Raw genomic sequence first — 27,627 nt, 5'->3', positions numbered from 1 at the left:
CACGGTTGTGGTTATAACACAGCCGTCAGCAGTCCGAATAAAGTACTTGGTATTCGTAGCTGCGGTACACAGCTTTACTTTGGGACATACTGTGGCAAAAGCCTGTCAGTAGAGAGAGGCTATTGCCAAATACGGCTTAAAGTATAGAGTAAATGTTTCCCATCTGATCAAGGAAAAAAAGCCATAGTTAACATAATTCAAATCTTACTGACTTTCACTTCTTTATGAGTTTTGTCTGGGGGAAACCATGGTGGAAGCATCTATAAAGGTTCTAGAAACACTGCTTTTTAAAATTTACCTGTTGGCTTTTTAGAAGTTTACCTGTTGGCTGGTGGACCCTCTTTGGCAGTTCCCCTGCTGGGGAGTCCTGACTTCCATCAGAGTCTTCTAGAGCTGAGAGGAAAAAGAGGACCAACGGGAATGACAGTTGTCTGCATGTGTGTGTGTCCTTTAGGAAACTCGTCCCAGACCAGCTCCCCACCTACCCGCTGTCACCCTGGGTGTTTCAGTTTTATTTGGTAACACCAGTTTCAAAAGCAATTGGTTTCCAGGGTAATCCAAGACCACGCTAGGGACATTCGCTAGTAAGAGGAACCTGGGCCCTCAAGTGCATCTTAGTTGAGAATGCCCCCATAAATGTCAGGCCTGCAAGGCGGGGCGGGAAAAAGTTCACGTTGACCAAGGTCTAGAGCAGCTCCAGGAGGCCGTTGGGCTTGAAGGAAACGGCCTAGAGGTGAAATCTCTCCTCGCATTAGAAATGTGAAAGGCCTTCCCTCCCTGTCCCCCTCCCTCTTGTTGTTCTTTCCTTTAGAGGAGTAAAGCATCACTGCTTGGGTCGGACTGGTGACTGAACCTGGGACAGGAGCAGGGAGACGGGCGGAGCCGCTCTGGGTGAGCGCCCTGGCACGACTGAGATGAGCACGGAGAGCTCTTGCCCGTAACAAAATCTCGATTCTCAAGGGCAGGCTCGTGTTCGGTCAACAGAAGTACTCCTTGCAGAAAGGCGTTCTTCACGTTCGAAAGGCCTGCCCTCCCTTTCCACTCCAGCTACAGGCATCTCCTGAAATTGCGACTCGACTCTGGGACGTGCATAACGGTTGTGTCTTAGTTAAATGATCGTTTCTGTAGGGGTTTTTTGGGGATTACGTATGCTGGTGTGTCAAAAGATTTATCACACTGCCGAGCCCCGAGCAAGCGCTCACACGAGGCTAGCTGTTAATGTGGTCTTCTCTCTCTCTCCGGTTCCCCTTTGGGTGCTTACTGTTTCCAGGCACTACTGGCCCGGAACACCAGGGAGGCACTTTTTTGACCCCCCAAGTGGGAGGAATGGGTTGAGAATTTCTCATCCCAGGTTCACGCTGCCCTGTGTGAAGAGCTCTCCTCGAGGTCAGCTACGGTACCTTCACATATGCCCTTCTTTAGCTTTTCACTGATCTCTCCCATTGTGCTGAAGTCTTCGGCATAGAAGAGATGCTTGTCCGTGGGCTCAGAGGCAATCTCTTGTAGTTCTTCCTCAATAGCTTTTCCTACCCCGACAGCGTACATAGTTATGCCTAAATCGCAGAGCAAATGAAGAGTAAGGTAGTTAGAGCTGTGTTCCCAGGGTCCGGAAGTTCTGTGTACCACACCTAAAGCCAGGTGGATTAGGGGGTGTGACTTCAGGGGTCCAGGTCAACCTCCCTTTATCTTCCTACCATTTTTATTTTGGCCCTATGAACAAAAGAGGGGGTTCCCATGAGGGGAAGGTGAGGCATCCAGGGGAGGTTGGGAGCTAGACCACCAACCTGTTGCTCAGCTCTGGACAAGGTCATTGACTGAATCTTCAACTTTTGCCTGAATTAGCTAGCCTTGGGGATAAAGTAGAAAAGAGCACTATCTTATGGCTTACTAAATGGGAATCTCTTCTGGGAGAATTCTAAGAAGCAGGTCAATTTATGACCTTCTAACCCAGTTTCTACTTCTCAAAGGTAGAGGATAGGAACCTTTAATGATGGGGGGGGGGTGCAGGTGAAGCTGCATTCTACCCACTTCTCTTGAAAGGACAAAGCCTTATGAAGAGGTGCTGAGCTGAAAAGGAATATCTGCAGACCACTGGAAATCTCCCGTGTCGGAAAGAATAAACCCAAGTCCCCACCTTAGATACCAACAGGGATATGAGATGGCTGCAAAAGCTTTTCTAAGCAACAGAAATCATTAGACTCCCTTCCTCCATATATGCTTCGCTTGAAAGTAAAACACAGTAAGAACTTAAATTCTCCTTCATTTTCAACATTTTTTAGCACTGATATCTTGTTCTGGCTAATTCATTAGGCTGGATTAAAAAAAATACACATAAAAATGGCTCTTTAAGCCAAGGGGCAAGAGTGATGCCTTGTTCTAAGTCTGTGTAGGGTCAATAGGCAAGTTCAACATACTTGTCCGGGAGCCCAGTGACTTCATGCAAACTTCCTAAAAAGGAAAGCTACTATTTTAAGATTATATTAGCTATATAGAGGAGTCATTAAATTCATCAGAGGATGTCACTTCAGGTAAATTTTGTTGATTTAAGAACCAAATAAACATCAGTTTCTCCTACCACCTGCCCCTTGCCGATTGGCAGAAATCTGAATAAGGTAGACCGATCTCAACGCGACAAATAAGAGGGATCACCACTGTCTTTGGAGACAAGACACTTCCTCCAGTACACCTCACAAATGCAGGCTAGAGGGGCTCATGGGTGTGATGGGAGCTCTCAAGCCAGTCTGGAAGCAGAGGAACTGGGTATGAGCAGCCAGTTTTACAGTCCACTCAGATGAATCAGAACAGGACACTTTTTGCAGCTACTATTCTATCGGGCTAGAGAAAACGGTGTCAGTGATGAGGTACACAATACCAGTAAAACGGCCTCCTTCGCCAAGAGTGCTTGAATGTCAGGGTGAGCCAGCCTTTCTGTGAGGAGGAATGGAGTTCACATAGGATTGCTAGTACTTTCTCTCCTTGCTCATTTACTCAGCAAGTCGTAGTCACACATGGACTGTGTGGCAGACCTGGTCTAGGTACTGGGCCCATAACGTCTTAGACGAAACCCTGGTCTGCATACCCTTTCCCCCCTTTAGGACTTGCAAAAGCAACGTACCCTCAACAAGTTCTTGAAGAAAGTGGCTTTCAAGCAAACTGCTTCAAAACCTCAAGTTTTCTCACTGCCCCAAGGAATCCAGTCACTTCGCCTTACTCTAGCCCTACCAACCACCCTAGCTTTTGGGTTTCCTTTTCTGAGGGCCACGCTCCTCTGCCACACTTTGCATCTATGCACAACTAAAGTAACTTCCAGTCCCCACCCCCCCATAATACGTGAGTCAGGAGGCCCTCAGAGAAGAGGCTTTGCTTTCCTGAGTAACAATTTAGTCATAATCTCTTCCAACATTTTGATTTTCTCAAAAGCTAACTTTTGCCTCCTGTACACACAAGGGTATTCACTATCACAAGGCTATTGTGCTTTCACAGTGTTCACTTGAAGCACTGGTTTAAAAAAAAAAAAAAAGTTTCAGTAAAAGTTCCTCCCACCAGGAATCTATTTTTATCCAACACTTCAGGTCATCCTAAAGCAACCAGCCAGTGTTTGGGAACGGTGGCGTCTTCATCTGTGGTTCAAGAGCACGTGCAGAGTCGCTCCTCTCCACTGGAGGTCACACGCTGGCCAGTAAATGGCAGGAGAGGACTACTCAGGGGTGGTGGGTGTAGACTACCCACCCGCACAGACTACGGCCTATAACTCCCGCGGGGGTCCCTTTACGGCCTCTAGGTGGCAGTGCAGGAAAGGTGTAGCCACGCTTGACAGGCCTCCTCTCCCGAAGCTCAGAGACTCTCACCCATCGCCTGCCCACCTCTGACCACCCAGTGAGTTTAAGAAACCCGACCTTTGAGTGAGGTACACCACACCTCCGCCCCTTCTTACCATTGGCCTGGGCTTTACTGGCCCACTCCGAGACGTCATCCTGAGCCCGTCCATCCGTGAACACGATGGCCACTCTGGGCACCCGTGTGGAGAGAGGCCTGGCGCCTTCTACTTGGGTAAAACTTCTCTCAAACATGTGTTTCAGGGCCAGCCCCGTCATGGAGCCCTTGCCCATGTATTTCATGTGGGCCACGGCTTTCTTCATGTCTTTGGCCGAGGTGAAGCTCCTCAGGGTAAACTCTGTGCGGACCTGCGTGGAGTACTGGAGCAGCCCCACTCGAGCGGCTTTGGGGGAAACCGCCAAGGAATCTATAATGCCAGTGACGAACTGCTTCACAATCTCAAAATTCTCTTCTCCGAGGCTCTTGGACCCATCGATCACGAAGACCAGGTCAACTGGGCCTTCAGTGCATCCTGTAGGAAGGAAAGGAACATTGAGACGGTTAAACGATCGAAACTCACTGTCAGAGTGGAAGAAAAGTGTGCTTCAGCCGGGGGCAGAACCGCTCTGGAGGACCACCTTGGCTCCTCGGATAACACACAGGCCCGACGGAAGGGGCTGCCAGAGTCACGAGCCACAGTGAGTGTCACATTTGCCTTTCTCGGCGGCTTGTTAAATTGATAAAAAGAGTATTTTTCACAAGCAAAATCACACGACAGAGGTACCAAGTGTCAGGGAAACCGAGTCCACACTGTACTGTGGGTCACTGACAGCCAAGGCTGCGAGGGACTGTGTGTAGAGTACACTGTGGGGTCTGGTGGCACCCAGAGGACTCCTGCAACTTCACTCCAGGAGGGTGACGTCACCCCAGTGCTGGCATCGTGACAGACGGCGGAGAAGGAAAGTCTTAAATTCAGCTCAGCCATTCTCTCTTCCAGAGAGCTTTCCTAGTAACCCAGCTTGTATTCATTACTCTCCGTGTACTCCTACCAGCTACTAATTTATTCAACGAGAGCTGGCTTCTGGAGCACCTGCTTCATGCAAGGCAGTAGGCCCATTCTCATTCACTTCTCCAGCCCCATCGCTGGCACACAGTAGCTGTTCAATAAATGCTTGCGGACGGAGCACGTGAAGGAGGGGGTGTTCTTTGGGTAGCATGCCTCGAAGAGCCCCACTGCCCTATTCAAGCTTAGAAATGAATCGTCACTGTTCGGAAGCTCTTCAGGCAACTCAGCGGTTGGCAGGAAAGCTCTATGCGAATACTTTAAGCAATCTGGGTGTGGACAGACTTTTTATTATTTAGGGCTGCATAAAAAAATTTACAGATCCCAAATGAATGATCTCATTTCAAACCGTGATAAAACGTTCTCTTTTGTATCTCAAGCAGTCGTCTAATATTTGAAAGTGGAGCACAATAACATAAGCAGGTAAGGACGCCCCAAAGCAAAGTTATTTCTGTGTGTGGCCCCCAAATAATATGCTAATGTGTGTGTGTGTGTGTTGTTGGGGGGTTGAATTCTCTTACCCCACTAAGTGCTTTTTCCTATTATTTAACTTATTGATTGTTTATTAGCAAAAGAGGAAAAAGCCAGTTCAGAGCTTCATTTACATTCATAGCCTGTTCTTGAATCAAAACTAACTCACTAACTAAATAACTAACTAAATAAATAAAAGACTCTCAGACGTCGCGCACACGGCACTCCGGCAGTTTGCAGAAATACTGGAATAACTTTCCAGCAGTAGGTCTGTTTTCTCCTCTTCCCCACACGCTCTGTTCTTGCAGAACAAAATCAGCACTTGCAGCCTCTATGCAGAGAGAGTCACAAAAGGCTCTCCAGGAAATAGGATGCTGGACAGAATAGAAGCAGCTCAGGGTGAGAAGCCCCAGGCTTCTGCTCTCGAGCCCTGGAGGAATAAAGCTCCCTTGCTGGCTACTTGTTTGCAGGAGAGTTGCTCCAACTAACTTGAGCGTCTTCCTTCTGTAGTTAAGTCAAGGAGACTGCCAGGGAGCTGTGATTCGCCTTCCGAACTTCATTTTCACAGAATTTCAGTGTTGGGCAAGACCTTTAAAGCCATTAGTACCGGCCTCCTGTTGCTTACATCTTTATAATATCCCTACCCAGTAGCCATTCAGCCTGGACCCGAACACCTCTCCTGATGGAGAGCTCATCACCTCGCCATTAAACCCCATCTCTGGACATCTCTGCTGTTGATGCTTACGGGAGCTGCCACTTGTCGAGCAGTCAGTATGAGCCAGCACGGGGCTAAGCACCTTTAAATACATCACCTCCTTTATTCCTCATGACAATTCTGTGAGGCATTATCCTCCCACTATAGATGAAGAAACCGAGACTCAGAGAAGTTAAATAATTTGTCCAAGGTCACGCAGGTAGTGTGAATAGGGGTTGAAGTCCAGTTCTGTCTGACCCGAAGTTCACGATCTTAACTAACTGATCACACAACTTCCCTGAAAGTGTCTCTGTCCTCATGCTGAGCTGCAGTTTCTCCCCACTGTTCTTTCTTTTCCCGGGGGTGTCCTATAAATCACCAGCGAAGTGACTCTCACTTTGGTATTTGAATGGTACCTCAAGTCTTTTTCTACAGAGATCCCCAGGTTCTTCCTTTAGTTTTCACTTGACGTTGTACTGAGCTTCCTAAATCTTGCTTGTCATTATCCTTTTTCTTTAAATATATTTTTCTACGAAATAATGCATGCACATGGAACAGAATTTAAACATTACAAAAGGATATATACATGTATATACATGTATATGTGTGTGTATCTATATATTTATATAATACAAATAGAAGTGGAATTGCCTTTAAAATATTGCCAAACTGCCCTCCTTTTTTTTTTTTAAAGATTTTATTTATTTATTTGACAGAGAGAGAGACAGCCAGCGAGAGAGGGAACACAAGCAGGGGGAGTGGGAGAGGAAGAAACAGGCTCCCAGAGGAGAAGCCCGATGTGGGGCTTGATCCCAGAACCCCGGGATCACGTCCTGAGCCGAAGGCAGATGCTTAACGACTGTGTCACCCAGGCATCCCCTAACTGCCCTCCTAAAGTTGTACTGATTCAGACACCCAGTGATAAATTCATAACTGCCCATTACAATATACCTTTGTCAACATAAGGAATCATCAATCTTTTTGATCTCTGATAATAGTTTTTTTAAAAAAGATATCATAGCTTTAATCTCTCACTATACATTTTCTCTTTTTTAAAAAGAGTTTTTGGGACACCTGGGTGGCTCAGTCAGTTGAGCATCTGCCTTTGGCTCAGGTCATGACCCCAGGGTCCCGGGATCAAGCCCGGCATCAGGCTCCTTTCTCAGCGGGGAGCCTGCTTCTCCCTCTGCCTGCTGATCCCCCTACTTGTGCTCTCTCACTTGCTCTCTCTCTCTCTGACAAATAAATAAATAAAATCTTAAAAAAATAAAATAAAAGTAAAAATGGTTTTTATGTTTCATGTCATCTTTCAAAAGGTCTTCTCTACTCTGAGATTACAAAATAATTTTCTTGAGATTTTTTTCCTGCTATTTGAAGGGCTTTTTTTTCATGTTTAAACTTAGCTCTATCTCACTCTTCCTAAAATGCAATTCCCAGACCGGAATGTAATTCCCCAGTACAGAGCGGAGGACAAATCTCTCATTCCAGATATGCTTATTCAGCCTAAGATCACCCAGCCTTTTGGCGGGTAGTGAACTTATTGTCAACTAAAACCAAGTTTTTCCACAGGTGCCTCCCCTAAACTCCATTATGGGAGAAACAGAGGTGAGGGATTTGTTTCCTGAAAACACGCCAAAGAGCGATTGCTCCCAAACCAAATTCAAGCAGAAAGCCAAGTTCGGATCACTTACTCTTGCACCGTCTTCCATCCTCAGCTAGAACAAATCCCTCTGAGCATCTGCAGATGTAGGAGTTGCCACGATTAACGCAAATGTGTTCACAGCCGTGGTGGGTCGATTTGCAGACATCCTTCCCTGAGGGAAAGATTGGAAGATAAGCAACCCCATCCATGCAGGAATGAGCTGGACTGAATGGTCACATCAGGACAGATCAAGGAATTAACCCATTTTTTAAAAACCCATCTCTGCTTGAACTGTCTTTTATAATATGCCCTTTTTTCATTCTAACAGGACAGGGCGTGAGAAGGGAGACGCTCCTCTCAGAAAGCACCAGCTCCCTAAGCCTGAATGGTAAAATGGGTCATCGGGTACCCTTTATTTCTTTTTCATTTTTAGAATTATTTGATGTTGCTCGGGGTTTTGATTTTCCCAAGCTACTAACTTTTTCCCACAGCTATCCCCCACACCCCGGTTCCCATACGGGCGAGGTACTTTAAATGCTTCAGAGTAGTTACAGCCCTCCAGTCCTCACAACATCCTGCGAGAAGACGAGAGCGGGAATAATTATACCCAGCGTATACATGACGAAACTCAAAACAGTCTCGGAGTCGCCCGAGGTCATGCAGCAAGTTGATGGCACAGCTGAGACATGCGTCTCCCTTGTGCTCGTCCTCCATGACATGAAAGCTGACGGCTCTTTTCTGTCATTAGCTCCCTAGAAGGAGAAGCGTCCTGTGAAGTTGGGATTGGTACCTACGGATCCCCCTCGAAGTGGGAATGGTGGTATTTGATCCCGTGATCAAATTCCAGACCTAGATGTCGTGCCTGGTGTACAACAGCTCCATGTGCTGAGCAAAAAATATGTTGCATGAATAAATGGTGCACGTAAATAAATAAATAAATAAAATCATGAACATTCAGCTTGGGCAGACACCATGGGCAGAACTGCGGGTGTGCTCTCCATGGAGGGAACCCCGCGTGCGAAGGCAGAACAGGACTGTGCAGGGAGATCTGCAGCGTTAGGCCGGGGTCCCAGCGCCATCCCGGGACTCAGCCGTTCAAACAGAACATCTCGCTGAAGGTAGGAGCCCCTCTTCGTGGTGGAGGAATGAGGACACTGCTCAAGCCAGCTTTGTGGACTTGTGGGGTGTCCCAGCTTATCTCAAAGGAGCCTGTGAGGAAATTCCCCAAAATCAACTTGAACAGCAAATGCACTGATTTGGTCTTAACGAAAAAAGAGCCATCCTGCCCACTGGAGCGGGATGTCAACAAAAGCAAGTAGACAGCTCCAACACCACCCCCCGCCCTCCTACCCCACCCCACCCCACCCCACTCCCCAGGGCCAAATAGGGACTAACAGCTCAGAATCTCCCAGTGGAGAAAAATCCTTGCCCTGCACTCTTCTAATACCCACTTCACCAAGCTCATGTGTCCCGTCTGTCTCTGTTTCTGGGTGCTGCGATGGTTAATTTTATCTGTCACCTTGCCCAGGATACTGTCCAGCTGTCTGGTCAAACACCAATCTAGATGCTGCTGTGAAGGTATTTTTTAGATGAGATTAACGTTTCAGCCATGAGACTTTGAGTAAAGGAGAGTACACTCCATCGAGTTGGCCTCATCCCATCACTTGGAGGACTGAAGAGAAAGAAGACGGAATCCCCCCACCAGCCCCTCCCCCCGACGGAAGAAGGAATTCTGCGTCCAGACTGCCTTGGGTAAGAGCTGCTACATCGGCTCTTCCTGGGTCTGCAGACTGCTGGCCTGCCCTGCAGATTTTCTCTCTGTCCGTCTGCCTCTCTTTCTGTGTCTCTGTATAAAGGCACGCGTGTGTGCGTGCACACACACACATGCACACACACACACGCATCCTATTGGCTCTGTTTCTCTGGGGAACTTGATGCACCTTCTAAGTAAACTCTCAGAATCTGTTCTGAGGACCTACAGAGGCAAACAGTAGAGAAAATGAATAAATAAAACCCACGGAAAAATCCCTTCATCTCTCTCCCACCCTCTACCCTTACTTATAAGGTCTTCCAAGAAGAAAAAGCACTGTCATTATCTGTGCTCCTCAGGGTGATTGCTGGCAGAGGTTCTAATTCTGCCCAATGATAAGCCAGGCTCTGTGGGAGGCTCTGGGCATCCACACATGGTTGTGGAAGGGCCAGCAACAGGGAGAAAACAGAGAGTCGCAAAGAGCCTGACGACTCAGCACCTTGACGAGAAAGTCCTGAAGAACCAAGGGTCTCCTGTACGGGTCACTAGCAAACACTTTCGGAGCACCCAAGGCATTCCCTTATGACTATAAGGGAAGATTTTAAATACCAAATGAAGTTATCTAACTGCCCGTGTCCCGCCAAGGGAAGCCTTCATCTCTACCCGGAGCCCACTTACTTCGGCAGCGTTTCCCGTCCTCGGCAAGCTGGAACCCCTCCAGGCACCTGCAGCTGTACGACTCTTCAGTGTTCACACAGATGTGCTCACAGCCGTGGTCAACTGATTGGCAGACATCCTTCCCTGAGGACAGCAGAGCAAGTCAAAACAGTTTCACCAACCTACATTCTCCCCGGGCTTCACCTTGAAGGATCCACGCATCGCAGCCACCAGAGCCCAGGCCCGCTTGAGCTCAGTGATCCACGGGAGGAAAGTAAAATTGAGGATGAAGGTCAGCGGGTCTAATTTAGGTTAACTCTTCAAACTTCCTCACCATCATGCCCGCCAGCACTCACCAGCACCTACTTCAATATCTCGTTAAATGCAATCAATCACTGGCTTTCTGTAGATGCAGTTTCTGATATCAAAAGGAAACGCTGTTGGTCTGATATAATGACTTGGAAGATCAAACCTCAATTCAGACTAGTGACGCTGAAATCCAAATTTGGCTTCGTCCCTGACATACGGCTTTGGAGAGTCACTCTTAGGGCCTTACCTTTCCTGTCTGTCTGAAAAATCAGTCATAATTCCAATTACCTATCTTTTCTTCAAATGCGTCAGCACAAGTTGCTCGTTGCAAAGTGCTTTGAGAAGCTTGAGGAAAAGGTGACTGATGGGGATGGAAATCATGTGCTCAGGGTTACATACTCCCCTTTGATGAAACAGAGAGACATCTTGGCCCCCGTCTAAAAAGCTTTGCTTTCTGAGACATAAGCATGGACTCATCATAAGGTGGTCTCTATGAGAGATCTGTGCTATCAGCACAACAAAAAATATTATTACAGATAAACAGAGGCTCAGAGAAGTGAAACAGAGGCTCAGCTAATAAATGGCAAGGCTAGAAGCTTCTGGCATCTTGTTTCTTGCCACAGGGCACAAATGAGCAACTTCAGTTGTAGCTCTAAGCATTGGCTTTTTTCATTTGTCCATTTGTTTGTTTGTTTTCTTTTAACAGGCTTTATTTTTTTTTTAAGATTTTATTTATTTATTTGACAGAGATAGGGACAGCCAGCGAGAGAGGGAACACAAGCAGGGGGAGTGGGAGAGGAAGAAGCAGGCTCATAGCGGAGGAGCCTGATGTGGGGCTCGATCCCATAACGCCAGGATCACGCCCTGAGCCGAAGGCAGACGCTTAACCGCTGTGCCACCCAGGCGCCCCAACAGGCTTTATTTTTTAGAAAAGTTTTAGATTTACAGAAAAATGGAGAAGATAGCACAGTATTCCCATAAACGCCAAACCCAGTTAGCAGCTTACATTAATGTGATACATTTGTTACAATTAACGGACCAATACTGATACATTAATAACAGCTAAAGTCCACAGTTCTTTTACGTTTTCTTAGTTTTTAACCTGATGTCATTTTTCTGATTCCATCCAGGACCCCAGATTATTTTAATAGTCACGTGGCATTGGCTTTTGAGGGTAACTGATTTCAACAGAGATCAGGATGGTGAAATTCATGCAAAGATGAGACACGGTCATGTGAGACAACCCCAGTAAAAACTTACTTCTGCAGGTTTTCCCGTCTTCACGGAGTATATACCCTTCAAAGCATTGGCACACAAAAGAGTCTTCACTGCTTACACAGGAATGTTCACAGCCGTGGTCCCCCAAGGCACAGGAGTCCAATTCTGGGAATCCAATTGGAATTAGAGAAACAGAAGAAGGAAATGGTTCATACATTAGTGACTTGCTCAATCTTTTTTTTTAGTAACTTACTCAATCTTAAAAGACATTTTAGACACCTTTTTTTTTTTAAATATTTTATTTATTTATTCAACAGAGATAGAGACAGCCAGCGAGAGAGGGAACACAAGCAGGGGGAGTGGGAGAGGAAGAAGCAGGCTCATTTCGGAGGAGCCTGATGTGGGGCTCGATCCCACAACGCCGGGATCACGCCCTGAGCCGAAGGCAGACGCTCAACCGCTGTGCCACCCAGGCGTCCCCGACATTTTAGACACCTTAGAGCAGTGTCTTATCCCACAATGCACATTTCAAAACAGAAAATATGCCTATGAGCAAAAATTCTTCATCTATAAAGAGTGTATAAAATAAAATCATTTCCGTAGGAAAAATGAACAAAAGACATGAAAGACAGTTTATAAAAGGAGAGCTATAAATGGCCTATAAATATTAGAAAATAAGTTCACCTTTGTTGGTTATCACGTAATTATAATATCAACTTATCTACGTATTCACTTGTGTCCACATGTACGTGTCACACTTAGGTAAACCATGCTTCATCTGTTCATTCAGTCACCAACTATTTTATGCGTCGCTACTCTGAGTCAGGTCCTCTTCTAGGCTCTGGGGATTTAACAATGAATAAGACACAGTTTCTGCTTTTGTGAGGCTTACATTTGGGAGCAGGTGTGGGAGGGAAGAAAGGGGAAGACAAATAATAGACAAACAGATATATATGTCAGATGGGAAAAGCGCTGTGGAGAAAAGCAGGAGAGGGGAGAGAGAATGTGCCTGGGCTGGGGAGGGCTTGAGGCAGATAACAGTGCCCCTGAGCAGAGCCCTGAAGAGACAAGTGAGTGTGGGTATTTGGATGGAACAGCACCCTCGGCAAAGAACAGCATTTGCAAACTGCAGAGGTAGGAACATGTGTGGCACGTTTCAAGAAAGGCAAAGAGGTAAGTGGGACCCAAGCAACCGAGCCTGGCAGGGGATGAGGCCAGAGAGGCCAGCAAGAGGCAGAACCTATGGGCTTCACGGGCAGCAGTGGGATCTGAGTGAGGAAGGGTCACTGGAGGGCTCTGAGCAGTGAGGACACATGAACTGGCTTTGTCGTAGAAGGTGGACTCGGTATGAGTGAGGATGGAGCGTGGAGAGCTGAGAGAAACCTCTTGCAATAAGCCTGGTGGCCCCGACCAGGATGGTGACAAATGGTCAGACTGTTGGCTGTATATTGAAGGTAGAGTCTACGTGCTTTGCTGACGGGTTGATACGAAGAGGCCATCTTTGTATGGATACGAGAGAAGAGTCATGGATGACCAAGGCTGCAGGATAGAACAAAAAGGGCTTTGCCATCCACAGGGCTGGGGCAGCTTCTGTCTGTGACTCTGCAAAAACCAAGCTGATATTTTAAAAGCCTGATACTGAGGACATGGGGGAAGTGACTTCTTATCGGAATGATATGCAATTCTGAGAGTCAACTCAATCATCTCAGATCGAGGATTTTACAATGGATAGACACTGAATTTATGAAATAAAGGCTCAGAAGTACATCATCACTTGTACAATCAGGCACAGACCGAACACTTATTTCTAATGCGTGTTGCAGTATTTCTTCTTGGAGGGGAGTCCTGAGAACCACACTGTGGGGTAGTCAAAGCAGCTGTTTTTATTCTCACTTACCAGCCGGGAGACTAAGGTTTGGGAAGGTTAATGGCTTGCCAAGATCAGTTGCTAATAAGTGATAGCCCCAGACTCAAAATGTAATCTGATAATAAATCCCACATTTTCCCCAACTACATTGCATTGCTATATCGTAAAGTAAGCTTTCAAACATGAAGGGAATTTTGCCTGTCTTCGTTTGGGCAGAAGTGCTGCCAAAATCTCTGAACAATGGGAAAATATTATGTTAACGAAAATTATAACTGCAGAAGAGAGTCAAAGCAGAGTTGGCCTGTCCTGTTTGCTCTGAACATGACTTACTTCTCTGGGCACAATGTAGACTCATCATTAAAGCAGAACATTCCCCAATGGCTTGGGGTAGTTCCTCACATTGTGTTGAGTGGAAATACAATTGAGTGATCCATGATACAGACAGCTGGCTGGCTGTGGAGGTGAGCATTTTTTTCCCACTATGAATTTATATTAAGAATACTCCATTTTCCAACATAATAAAACAGCTATAACTCTTTCAGGCCAGCCTGGTCAAGCCATAATCCAGACAGATATCGACCCCCCGCCCCACAACCCAGCACACGCTTTCCCCATGCCCCGTCCTGTCTCCTTGGCTGCATCTCAGGCTGTCAGTGAGAAGAGTGGCTGAGTCTTCCCATACAGCTCCTGAGCCCTGGTGGTCTGCCCCTGCTCCAGACGGACGGGTGCTGCTTTCCTTTATCAGGAGCCTGCTGAGCCCAAAGCCACTGTCCTCGTCACCCTTGGCTACAACTATCACAGGAGCTCCCAGCCCAGTTTCCGAGCTCTCCTGAGTGTTCACATTAACAACTGTTTGAAATTTTATTGGGTGCATGCCTTTTTTTTTTTTTTAAAGATTATTTATTTATTTATTTGACAGAGAGAGAGAGAGAGCAAGCACAAGCAGGGGGAGGGGCAGAAGGAGAGAGAGAGGCAGGCTCCCCACCGAGCAGGGAGCTCGAGGTGGAGCTCAATCCCAGGACCCCGGGATGGTGACCTGAGCCGAAGGCAGCTGCTTAACCAACTGAGCCACCCAGGTGCCCCTGTTGGGCGCGTGCTTCTAAAGCACATGTGGAGTCTGGGTTTTTAACCTCTTCCCTCCTCATCCCCTCAGAGCATCTCATCAGTTGACGGTAGAGCGGTGGTGAGTTCTCCACCTCACAGGAGCATTAGAATCACCGGGAGAACAGGCAGGAGATTCAAAATTCAAACACATTAAAGGGCATACTTCCCCTACGGAGGGGTATCGGGCAACATCTACCAAAGTTACAAAATGTACCTTTGACCCAGCAACCTCACTTCACAAATTCTCTCCTACGGGTACCTTGTACCATATGAAGGGATATACTTTCAAGTGCTTCATGGCAGCATTGTTTGTAATAATGACAAGTGGGAAACAAGCCAAGTGTCCAGCAACAAGGGAATTAAGCACACTTCACATTCGCTTAGCAAAATGTCCAGTTTCTGCATGTCGGGGATGGTCTGCGTCACTCATAAATCAAGGAACCACACGCGGTAAATTAGAAAATGCCCAAGGTGTACTGTAGTCAACGTCCCGACAACGGGTTCTAGCTGCTTCCTATTCAACCAAGTCTGGAAACCCACCTGGAGTCAGCTTCCGCCCAGAGCCAGAGACACCCCCTACAGGAAAGTACTTCAGTGTTTCCCGAACAGGCAAAGGGAGTCCCCATCCCTGACCAGGATTGTGGGGTACCTTCAGCCCAGGGAGAATGGTGGGTACCCCAGCAAGGAGTTCATCCTTTCAGTGAGTGTTTCTGGAGCACTTGCTCTGTGCCAGGCACGATCCTCGTCTTTGGGCTGAAAGGGGCCCAGGAGATCTACTGGTCCAACCCTTTCTTTTAGAGCTGAGGAAACGCATGGCCAGAGAGGGGAGGTGACTTTGCCAAGGTCTCTGAATCTGCCGAGGTGAATTGTGTCAGCTGTGCTGGGGGCAAGGGTGGGATTAGACCACACATCTACCACCTTCATGTTTCCTGGTCCAGGGGCACCTGCAGTGGTCATCCTAGCTCGGCCAAGTCTACTCAGGCTGGGAGATTCTCAGACGACAAAGTAAAATCATTTTCTCAAGGGAGACCGGGCCTCCAAACAGTTTCATGTAACTCTAAAGGCTGGAGGTCACCTGTTCTGCTTGCTCCTCCAGGTCCGTTCTCCCCTGCTGGTGCTCAATACTCAACCCCCAGCCCACTCACTCTCTGGGCTTCTGCGTGCTGTTCCCTGTGCCTGCGAAGCTCTTCCTCCTCGGTCTTAGGCTGTTCTGGCTGCTATCATAAAATACCATAGACCGGTGGCTTGTAAGCAGCAGAATTTATAGCTCCTGGTTCTGGAGGCCGGCAGTCGGAGATCCGGGCGCCGGTGTGGTTGGGTGAGGACCCTCTTCCAGGCTGGAGACTTCTCCCTGTATCTTCACACTGTGGAAGGGACTGGGGGAGGGGGGTTCTGTGGGATCTACTTTATTAGGGCACTAATCCCATCCATGAAAGCCCCATGCTCATGACCTAATCACCCCAAAGCCCCACCTCCTCATATCATCACCTTTGGGGGTTAGGATTTCAACATATGAATTTGGGAGGACACCGACATTCAGTCCATCACACCCTCCATCTCTGGCTAGCTCACTCCTTCAATCTCCAGATGTCAGATCATCCCCACCTTCCTCAGAAAACTTCCTCTAGACTGACTGAGGGTCCCTCTGCCACATGCTCCCACATCACGTGAAAGGGTGTTAATTTCCTTCTTCCCTGAGAAACTGTGAGCTCTGTCAGGGCAGAAACAGAACCGGCCTCGACCCCAGCGAGGCCCAGTCGCCCAGCCCAGTGGCACGCTGCAGGTGCAGGTCAGTGCCTGTGGAGAATGAGAGCAAACAGACTGAGAGCTTACGCAAGTGCCCAGACTCAAATCCAGAGACGAGAGTGAGGACCAGCTACTGGGAACCACCACTTAAACGAAACGGATGAGAGGAGGTATGAAAATCTCAGGATGCAGGAAGAACACATTTTCCCTCCAAGAGAAAAATCCTCTTCCTTTCATCCTTAAGGAGGCAGGTCCACACATTTCACTCAACTCCGTCATGAATGGGATCTACAATCTGTGATCAGGATGATTACAGGTTTCAGCACGAAGCAGGGGTGCGTAGGACCCACACCTCGCAGCCCTGCGTGCTGGTGGAGACGGTCGCGCTCCCATCTGGATTCCACATCCGGTGAGTCACGGATGTCTGTGGCACAGCCACTGTGGGTCATGTGTTCCGTGGACGTGCACCTCTGTGGTGATGACAGACGGCAATCCTGTGTCTGCGGCTCTACGTAGGAGGTTGTTAAAACCACCCCAACCCCGGAGGGAGAAAGCCACGGTGGCCTGCCAAGAGGGTAATGAGGGCGCAGAGATAGAATGACACCATTTTCAGGCATTTCTTATAATAAAACTAGGAGCAGCCAGCCAGTCCTTTGCTAACTCCGCAATGGCTTTTGCTCAGACAAACCGAAAAATAGCTGAACTGAGACGTCTGTTTAGAGGGCACCTCACTCTGGGCAAGAGGTCCTGAATCAGGGGACCCAAGTTCTAGTCCCAACTCTGCCACCGACCCTCAGGGCCAGCTTGGAGGTGCCAGTTTCCTTCCTGTGCTTGTTTCCCACAGAAGAAATGGAAGACCTCGAAGCTTCCTTCTGTTCCTATAATGGGAATACACTGACGGTGAAGGGGGTCTTCTCCCCTCACTCCCTGCTATGGACTGAATGGTGTCCTCCTCCCCCTACCAACTTCATACTTTGAAGCCCTATCCCCCAGTGTGGTGGTATTTGGAGGTGGGATCTTTGGGAGGTAATTAGGTTTAGATGAGGTGGGGACCCCATGATGGGATTAAGGTCCTTAAGAGTTTGTTCTCGTCCCCCCCCCCACCAACCCAACTACTGCCGTGTGAAGACACAGCAAGAAGGCAACAATCTGCAAGCCAAGAAGAGGGTCCTCATCAGAACATGACCATGCCTGCACCTTGATTTTGGACTTCTGGCCTCCCAAACTGCAAGAAAATAAATTGCTGTTGTTTAAGCCACCCAACCCACGGTGTTTTGCTATGGCGGCCTGAGCAGATGACAACATTCCATTTGCCTGGCTCAGGGCTGCTTCTGCCTTTCAAAGTCAAGCTGGAGGGCATCAGGCCCCAGCAGGCCTCCATAGCCTGTGGTGGCTGGACTAGGATTCCCAGTGCTCTGTGGCTTGCGGCCCAGATTCCTGTCAGCACCCTGCCCTCGCCAGGGTCTGACAGCAGCCTTTGGGGCTCATGAGTCTGACCTCTCCCAGGGTGGCCCATCTCTAGGATCCTTCCAACTGAAGCAGGCCCAGCCCTGGGAGGTAGGTCTCCAGGCAACAAGGCAAGGTGCTACCTCAGTCTTCTCCTCGATGCAGGGCAGCTCATGGTGGGAGGAAAGACCACAACAAGAGTACCTTAGGGGTTTAAGGCAGTTTACAAGTTCCCAAAACACTTCAACTTTTGTCCCTCCCTGTGCCACTTGGCAACCTGACAGAGAGGCAGAAACCATCATTCCAAGTAGACAGTTGAGCAATCAGATCCAGAAAGGATCAATTCTCTTGCCCAGGGTGGAAGCAACAAGATGTAAACCCAGTCTCTGGGCTCTTAGGTCAGTATTCTTTTGACTCTGCCACATTATTTCTCAGATCTGTGCAAAGAGTACCACAGGGTGAGAGGGCAGAAGAGCTGCTCCCAGTGAGCTGGCAGCAGGAAGTTCTCCATGGGGAATGTCGTCTACAGGCTGGGTTTCCACCCGCAAGGCTGGGAAAGGAAGGCTGTGCTAAGTGGAGAAAGGAGAGGCTGGAGGTACAGTGGCTGCTCAGAGTATAATGGGACTTACCCTCTTGAGGAACTGGAGGGATCAGGGAAGACCTGAGGTGGGGCTCAAGAGGTGGAGGAAGGGGTTCTCTGACATTGCCAAATTGAGAAACGCTACTGGAACTTGATTTTGGGAGACAGTGGAGAGCCACTGAAGGCTGCTGAGCAGGGAGTGGAGCCTGTGCCCGGTGCCACAGGAGAAAAAGACAGGTGGTCTCTGGCCATTCACCCTCTCACTCAGCGAACTTCGTTGAGCATCTCCTGTGGGCCAGGCCTGGGAACTCTGACTCCAAACAAGTCCCAGTCTCAACCCCCAGGAGCTGGCAGGCCAGTGGGCAGTGTGCTCTGTGCACATCCAGCCTGTGGAATCTTCCTGATGCTGGGACACCCTTGCAAAAGGTCTACCTCAGGGAAATCACCAGGAGATAGAGAGGGGAGGAGGCCTTTCAGCTACAGCTTGTAGAAGAGACTACCCCATTCCCCTCCCCACCTTAGCCCCCAGTCTGTGCATCAACCCCCCAACACAAAGAAGGCTCCTAGGGAGAACTTACAATCACAGTTTGGGGGGCCAAGGACAGGGAGGATGGGCTTCACCCCAGAGGCCAGAGAGCTCTGGGTGCCTGCAGACAGACATATGGGGGTAAAAATACCCACTTAGTTTCAGGGCCCTGGGAACATGGGTCTGCTCTCTATGCTTCAGAGAACCTTCTGGAAAGTGGGTGAAGTGTTCTTCGGGCCATCAGCTATCAAGGCTCTAAGAGGAGGCTGCCTTTCTGAAGGGTGAAGGACACCCTTATACACTGAGCCAGGCCTGGCTGGCCCCCAGCAGGCTCCCCCCTCCCCAGCCCAGCAGGCTTTTCCAAAAAGTTGAAGTCATGTCATCAGGCTCTTTGTCATCTGGCATAGAGCTGGGAAACATAGCCCCCAGTTAACAACAGCCACACTAAAAACAAAGCCCATTATTACAGGACAGGGCAGCCAGGCTGAATCATCCCAGGGCAGACAGACAGCCTTCAATTAGGGGAACAGTTCAACGCCTATGTATTGCTGGTGGGTAAAATTCATTTCTTAGGTACCACCATTCCCAGAGGATAATTCTGACCTATCTGATCATCTCAGAAGCTTTCATAGAGTCAAAACCATATATAAATATATACACATCAAAATTCACTTCTGATTGCACTGCACTTTAAATGGGAAAATGTGCAACGTGTAAAAGTGTTAGTGGCATCACTCATGTGGACCTGGGTGAGGAGGGTGGGGTGTGCGACTGTAAGGGACAGTGTTTGCTGGGAAAGGTCATGAGAGTTTCTTGGAAGTCCTCCAGCCAGCTAATAGTTAGCTCCTGAAGATCATAGTAAGGTTGGGGGTGCGGACAAAGGAAGGGCATGAATAATCCAAGATGATGGAAAATTAAAGCAAACCAATAAAAAACCATGCATCTGGCTCTGGCATGCAGTCATGTGTAGATGCAATCCCACGCGCCCACCCTCCTTCTGCGCCCAATGCCCACACCCTCCCGGCGCTGGCGGCAGTAGCCATCCCAGAGGCAGCTGGCAGGCAGGCAGCTACAAGCCAGCCATACAGGCATAACCCATTCGCCGAGACTCCAGAATCTGTCACAAACGAGGGAAACATTTTCTCATGGTCTGCAGAGAGGGGCGCACCTCAGCGCACCTGCCCATGTGAATGGACAAATTTAAAACGCGATAACTTCCTTATCCAGTCATCTGTGGAAGGGCATCTCGGCTCCTTCCACAGTTTGGCTTTTGTGGACATTGCTGCTATGAACATTGGGGTGCATGTCCCCCTTCTTTTCACTACATCTATATTTTTGGGGTAGATACCTAGTAGTGGAATTGCTGGGTCTTAGGATAGCTCTATTTTAACGTCTTGAGCAACCTCCCGACTGTTTTCCAGAGTGGCTGTACCAGCCTGCATTCCCACCAGCAGTGGAGAGGGATCCCCTTTCTCCACAACGAATGTTGTGTGTGAGGACCAACATTTGCCGTTTCTTGTTTTGTTAATTTTTGCCACCATTTGCATCAACATGGATGGAACTGGAGGGGACTATGCTAAGCGAAGTAAGTCAAGCAGAGAAAGACAATTATATGGTTTCACTCACATGTGGAACATAAGCAATAGCACGGAGGACCATAGGGGAAGGGAGGGAAATCCGAAGGGGGAGAAGTCAGAGAGGGAGACAAACCATAAGAGACTATGGACCCCAGGAAACAGACTGGGGGTTTCAGAGGGGAGGAGGGTGGGAGGGGTTAACAGGGTGACGGGTACTAAGGAGGGCACGTGTTGTGACGAGCACTGGGTGTTATATGTAACTAATGAATCATTGAACACTACATCAAAAACTAATCATGTACTATACAGTGGCTGACTGAACATAAAAAAAAAAAGAACACCCTTAAAAAAAAAAAGTGGATGACTTAGGTTATGTTGTATAGGTAGTCAGGGAAGCTAGTCCTATAACCAGAAAGACCACCAGGATGGGGAAGGAAAATTATAGTCCTTTCCCTCCACTTCTGACACCTTCTGTCAAAATGACTATTTTTTTTTTTTAAGTCTTTACCTTAGTCCAGTGGGATTGCAGGGCAGAAGACACAACATTCTTGAGTGAGGAGAGAGGGAGGTCTGGGGGCCTTTTTTTTTTTTCCCCTAAATTAATGGAACGGACTTGGGGCCAGCTGCAAGGATATATGTACCCAGCACACATCACTGCCCACCTCTCCTTCTGCTGCCAGATTATGAAGCCAGGGCAGGGAAGGTTTCTCAGGAGCCTCCCCATCTCCCAGGATGGACTTTGGAGTCCCATAGACCAAGCTTGAACCCACCCCGTTGACAGGGCTGAGCGGGGGATTCCACAGTATGACCACAGCCTGAGGTGGCGTGTGCTCGGCCCAGAGCCTGCCACGAAGTCAGCGCTCCGCAAGGGGTCTGCGTGATGCGTATTGTGCACTGCAGGCCGGCCACCACTTTGGGCCAGATTAGGGGTACAGAAGATAAAACAAGAAGTAGGGCTCTGTCCAGCTTCAGCATGACCCGAGGCGCGCTCTAGAAATAGGAACAAGCCGTCTTGGGGAGCAGGGGAAGGAAGCTCCGGGGTGGGGGGAGCAGCGCCAGGGCTCAAATCGCTGCAGGAGGGCTTTAAGGCCCACTCGCGCTGGCCCTGCCTGGCTGCATAGTCCACCCACGGAGGGCCCGTGCCAAGCCCCAGAACACTCACTGGCACACGTCTTTCCGTCACTGCGGAGCACGTGTCCCTCAGGACACTGACAAGCAAAGGATCGGTCCGTGTTGACGCAGGAGTATTCACAGCCATGGTTGCTCAGCAAGCAATAATCCGCCCCTGCAAAGCCAGATGGCCAGGTGAGTCGGCGGCAAGCCTCAGCCTTGTTTATCTCCCCCACCCCCCCCGCACCTCCAAAGTCAGGCAGTCTGCTCCCCCACCCCTCAGAGGCATGAAGTCCCCAAAGGACATCCCCCACCATCTTCCCGGAGCACAGAAAAGGGCAGAGGACCGAGAGGACCGTGAACTACGCTCCCCTGCAGCGGCCCTATTTTTCACCCCTGTTGCGAAGCTTTTCCGTAGAAGAGAAGCATGGAGGGGACTCACTGGAGCAGGTCTTGAGGTCCTCATTGATGAGGAAGCCTTCCGAGCACTGGCAGACGTAGGACTCCTCCGTGTTCAGACACAGCTGCTCACAGCCGTGGTCCTGCTCCGCACAGTGATCCACTCCTGCGTTTGTCACACACGAAAACACAAAATAACCTGACCACACTCCCCAGCAATGGGGCATTGAGAAAACCCTCTTCCTGTGTGTGTGTGTTGGGGGAGGGGGCATAGGAGCCATTACTTCATTGGCGTCACAAAGGGCACTGCTGGGAGGTTTCCTTCTACCTGGTGCAATTGGCCTCTGGAAAATCAGCCCCGTTTGTTTGCTTTTCCCATTTCTGTGTTTTGAGGAGTAAAGCGTCTACCCCTCCTGTGGTGGTGTTGGTGACGGCAGCACTTTGTACCAGGGCCTTGGCACCTAATCTGCAGTCCTCAGGGCTACGGGCAGCTGTGAGCCCCATCTAAGAGAGGAAAGCGAGGCTCAGAGACACCCAGCTGCTTGCCCAAAGCCACACAGCTTAAGAACAAGGGTTGTGGCATCAAACCAGCCGGGCTCCAATCCCACCTGCACCACTTCCGAGCCAGGAGATGCTGGGCAGTCCCTTGGCCTCTGGGCCATGGTTTCCCGACCTGAGAAACGGGGATGATGACGGTTGCTTTCTTGGAGGAATGTGGTGAGAAGGAGAGGAGTTGATACGTGTAAGGCCCTCAGAACTCTAGCTGGCACATGGTAATCGCGGAGTGGGTGCTTACTAAGTGTTGCTGGGAAAGAATTAATTGCATAGTTTCATTTTTCTTTGAAAATGACACAGAAAAACTGTTTTCATCCCACCTCCCCAGGACACCCAGATTCAGAAAACAAACCAAGCCACAGCCTGCCTGTGTGGCCGATCCTGGCACCCGAGCGCTGCACAGCTGCTCCCGCCGGGCAGCGAGCACCGAAGGACAGCGAACACACAGCTGTGGTGAGCGGCTCCCACAGACAGCCCTGCAGGCTGCCTCCCAGGTTTCCTTGATGGAGAAAACGCACACCCAGGGACTGGACAGACATTGAAGGCCTTGTGCCGGGCCATCAAGTAGGCCTCTTTGACTCCCCAGAAGCGCCTGGGGCTGGTGCCTTCTGGAACATTCCACCGTTGGATGTGCCTACTGCAGACGCTTGCAGGATCTCAGGAGCCAGAAGCCTATATTCACATCTTGGTTCCACCATCAACCAGTCATGCAACACCAGGAAAGTGACTCAATCTTTTTGTGCCACAGTTTCCCTGTTTTTAAATACGGATAAGACTGCAGATGCCTCTTAAGGCTACTGTGAAGATAAAGTGAGTGAGTGCCTGGAAAGGGCTCACCACAGCCTCAGAGTGTGCTCCTCATAAGGACTTGCTCTCATTATGGCCTGGGGCTCCCTGAGTGCTTGAGGGGAACAGGATACCATGGCCTTCTTTGGGAACTCCTGGGAAGAAATGGCTTGGTTTATACTTTCTTGAAGCTAAGTGGAATTTCTTACTTGATCCCAGAGAGACAGTATGGCCCAATCTCTTCTGGTTCCCCTTCTGAGCCCTTCTAGGCTCCCCCAAGGCATGCTGGCAGGGAGGAACAGGCCATGGCCCCTGGGGCTCTAGGTGGGCTCAACCAGGTCATGCCCAGCCTGTTCTGGGACACGGGCCAGGGCTGTCAGCCGGCAGACCCCACACTCCTGGAAGAAGGCAGATCCATCTTGACCAGGGCGTTTCCTGCTCCCCACCAGCTTCTCATCAGGACTCAGAGACTCCCAGAGGCAAGTGCATACCAGAACTAACTTTCTGGTTCCAAAGTTCTTTGGCCTCCGAGATCAGTCCTTAGAAAGCCTAATGGAGGCACTTTGTTCCCTCTATAGACTGAAGGGGCACAAGTTTTCCTGAGGATTGCTCTGTACCTAATACTTCATCTGTGAACCTTCCCCTTCTGGCAGTTTGAGGTCCCAGCACTCAACAGCTGCACTGTTCTCATTCACAATCTATCTCTATCCCCAAAGCTGGAGTAGATGTAAGGCCTGCCGGGTGGAAAGCCGCACAAAGGGCCCCTTTTGTGCTGGGCCACGTCACGGAGCCCCTCTCCCAGCAGAGCGGGGTCACAGGCATCCACGGCGGTGCTCATGTGCCCCCACCCCCGCTGGCCTGGGCCAGTGGAGACTGTGCCTCATAAAACACGATGGAACCGGCCAGCTGGCAAAGCCTGCGAGTTTCCGCACATTTACATCACCAAATGGAGATTTGTTGTGCCTCCTGCACAGGAAAATTAAGAAAGTCTTCACAAAAAGTCCCATATTTCCCAGCTCCGCCCTCAGACCAGCTCTGTGGTAACCCACGTACTTTCTGAGGTCTGTCCCTTTTGGCCTCTTGTCCCAGCCTGCAGCCGCACTGGTCACTCTCCCAGGCTCCGTGGTCATAATGAATGATTATCTTTCATTGTGTTTTCCTTGTGCCAGACCCAGGCTAAGAGACTGAAATGGTCCTGCTTATTCCCCTTAAAAACTCAAGCCCATCAATAGTGCTATTATTGTCACTTTTTTAAACAGATGGGAAAACCAAGGCTTGGCAAAGTTAAATACCTTGCCCGGGACCACATGTCTAGTAGGTGGTCGTGCTTGGATTTTAGATTCCGGCAGGTCTGACTTAATCGGCACTCTCGACAGCGAAGAATATTAGCTAATATTTATTGAGTGCTTATTAATATTTAACAGCACTTTTCTTTTTTTTTAATTTAAATTCAATTAATTAACATACGGTGCATTATTGGTTTCAGAGGTACAGTTCAGTGACTCATCAGTGTTCTAGGATGCCCAGTGCTCATTACATCACATGCCCTCTTTACTCATCACCCAGCTACCCCAGAGATTTGTCTCCCTCTCTGATTTCCTCATTTTATTTTCTCCCCCTTCCCCTATGATCCTGTTTTGTTTCTTAAATTCCACATATGAGTGAGATCACACGATATGTCTCTCTCTGGCTGACTTACTTCACTTAGCATAAAACCCTCTAGTTCCACCCACATTGTTGTAAATGGCAAGATGTCATTTTTTGATGGCTGAGTAGTATTCCATCATATATATCTATATCTATATCTATATCTATCTCTCTCTCTCTCTCTCTCTCTCTCTATATATATATATATATATATATCTCACTTCTTCCATACACACACACACACACACACACACACACACACCACTTCTTCCTTATCCATTCATCTGTTGATGGACATCCGGGCTCTTTCCAGAGTTTGGCTATTGTGGACATTTAGCAACACTTTTCTAAGTGCTTTATATGTATTGATTGTTTTAATCTTCACAACCCAATCTGTGAGGTGGGTAGCATGAATAGACCCATTTTATAGATGATGAAACTGAGGCAAGGAAGGGTAAGCCTGTCGGACCATCAGGCCCTTAGGAGACCCAGCAGCTTCAGAAGTGAGCCCCGCGGCCTGCATGTGAACTGCGCCCTCCCGTCCGAACCCCCCGCCCCCCTCCCCCCGGCACACTCACGGCTGCAAGTCTTGCCGTTGGAGTCCAGGGTGTAGCCCCGGCGGCAGCGGCAGTAGTAGCCTTCCTCCGTGTTGATGCATTCGTGCTCACAGCCTGGTTTGTTCAGCGCACAGTAGTTGATCCCTGAGGGGAGAAAGGGCAGACACTCCTGAAGGCTCTGGGCTTCTCCCAGGGCTGTGAGGTCAGCCCCTCCTGGCAGATACTCAGTAAATAAGGTGCTCTATAGGACCGAGAAGACAGCTCCTGCTCTCTGGGAGCTGGTCTGAAGGAGAACCTGGGATCAGAAGTCTGGATTCTTCCACCTTGGGTCCTTTCCCCTTTTGATGGCCAAAAGCTGGTGAAATGGGTTGAGGATCACAATTCCCAACCCATCCCTTCCCAAGAAAGACGGTAATGCTGGGAAAATCCAGTTAGTCTTTTCTTCCAGTGAATCGGATCACTAGGGCTCAAAGCATGTAGGGAACCACTGTCTGCAGTGATGTCTGACAATGACATCGGACAGCACAAGGCAGAGCCAACATAAGCTCACTGTGCAAAATTTCCAGCTATCTAGGGGAGGCAGCATGTGGCAGCTGCATTAAGAAGGGTCCAGATGCTCAGTCTCGCTCTGGTGAGATCACGGCAGCCTCCATATCAAGAAAGCGGAGGAGAGGGGCGCCTGGGTGGCACAGCGGTTAAGTGCCTGCCTTCGGCTCAGGGCGTGATCCCGGCGTTATGGGATCGAGCCCCACATCAGGCTCCTCTGCTGTGAGCCTGCTTCTTCCTCTCCCACTCCCCCTGCTTGTGTTCCCTCTCTCGCTGGCTATCTCTGTTAAATAAATAAATAAATACTTTAAAAAAAAAGAAAGCGGAGAAGACACATCTGATGCTGCCCCAGGTTGTGGCAGTTGGGTCCCAAACAGACATTCGCCCCCATCCAAGCTGGGTTTCTGCCAGTGGGCGGGAGCAGCAGCCTCACCGGGAGCCAATTAGCATTTCATTTCCCAGCAGAAAATGTTAAAATCACAAGACCCCATGAAGAGCAGGTTACAGGGGAGACGGAGAACAGGGACAGGAAGTACAATGACCTTGTGGCGGGCCTTCCGAGACTGGTGTCGGGGGAATTGTCACCTAGGTGGCTGAGCTGGATCCGTCTGAATGCATTGTTCTTTCTTCTGGGGATGTGGCGGACTCTGCTGCTTGCCTTGCCAGCAACCACTACCCTGACTTCTTGGGACTGAACCCTGACCCCCAAGGCATGAATCATGACTGATCTAAGCCAGCCTGGCAACCATCCCTTCAAGGGGCTATGACGCGCCCTCCCAGGTGACCGGCATGTAGAACCTTCCACGTGCACAGAGTTTGAGCAGAAGTGGCTGCAGACTGAGCACGCATAGAGCACTCTCACCGCACGCAGGGAATGGCCTAAGAGGAGAGGGGCCACCACAAGTGTCATTGACCCCTTGGCACTGCCTGTAATGCAGGAGGGAAGGCAGGATATTGTTAGCTGTGCACGGTTTCACTTCATCAGCCGGGAACTCGCCAACAACCTCACCTGTGTGGAACAGAACTGAATGCCGGGAAACAAGCAAGGAGCTTCAATGAAGAAGAAGGGGGTTGTCAATAAAACATCGGTCACATACAAACAGACAAAAAAAAAAAAAAAACAAAACAAGCAAAGAGACACAGAGTATAAAGAGCCCTATAGTCTGGGGCCACATAGCAGAGAGTTTGCGGAAATCATTTCATTACATTCTCAGAAAAAGGTGAAATTGTTTTCAGTAAATGCTGTTCTAAAAAGCCAGCATTCCGCCACTATGGAAAACAGTATAGAGTTTCCTCAAAAAATTAAATAGAGAATTACCGTATGATCCAGCAATTTCACTGCTGGGTATTTTTACCCAAAAGAATCAAAAGCAGGGACTTGAACTCAGCCTTGAAAAGGAAGGAAATTCTGACATATGCTACATCGTGGATGATGCCTGAAGGCTTTATGTGAGGTGAAAGAAGTCAGACACAAAAGGACTAACTTTATATGATTCCACTTATAGGAGGTAACTCAAACAGGCAAATTCAGAGGCACGGAAAATCGAATAGTGGTTGCCAG

The 27,627-nt window shown here is 49.1% G+C and overlaps 1 protein-coding gene across 4 annotated transcripts in view; it reads right to left on the bottom strand.

The window, feature by feature from the left end:
* The window catches only part of MATN2 (matrilin 2), a 126,675-nt gene that overhangs the window by 4,588 nt on the left and 94,460 nt on the right, over positions 1-27,627 (bottom strand). For 3 of the 4 annotated variants that reach the window (XM_040625907.1, XM_040625906.1, XM_040625909.1), the window contains 9 exons: positions 25,542-25,664; positions 22,019-22,141; positions 21,629-21,751; positions 11,663-11,785; positions 10,115-10,237; positions 7,736-7,858; positions 3,935-4,348; positions 1,401-1,553; positions 322-393 (listed from right to left, as the gene is read on the bottom strand). In XM_040625907.1, coding sequence (XP_040481841.1) covers positions 322-393; positions 1,401-1,553; positions 3,935-4,348; positions 7,736-7,858; positions 10,115-10,237; positions 11,663-11,785; positions 21,629-21,751; positions 22,019-22,141; positions 25,542-25,664 — 1,377 coding nt within the window. Of the gene's footprint in view, positions 1-298; positions 394-1,400; positions 1,554-3,934; positions 4,349-7,735; positions 7,859-10,114; positions 10,238-11,662; positions 11,786-21,628; positions 21,752-22,018; positions 22,142-25,541; positions 25,665-27,627 lie in introns of all 4 variants that reach the window. The other variant, XM_040625908.1, reaches the window with a different exon arrangement.

The sequence above is a fragment of the Ursus maritimus genome, unplaced genomic scaffold, assembly GCF_017311325.1.
Source record: "Ursus maritimus isolate PB19 unplaced genomic scaffold, ASM1731132v1 scaffold_9, whole genome shotgun sequence".
Taxonomy (NCBI): domain Eukaryota; kingdom Metazoa; phylum Chordata; class Mammalia; order Carnivora; family Ursidae; genus Ursus; species Ursus maritimus.
This window is presented reverse-complemented; position numbering and strand designations above follow the sequence as displayed.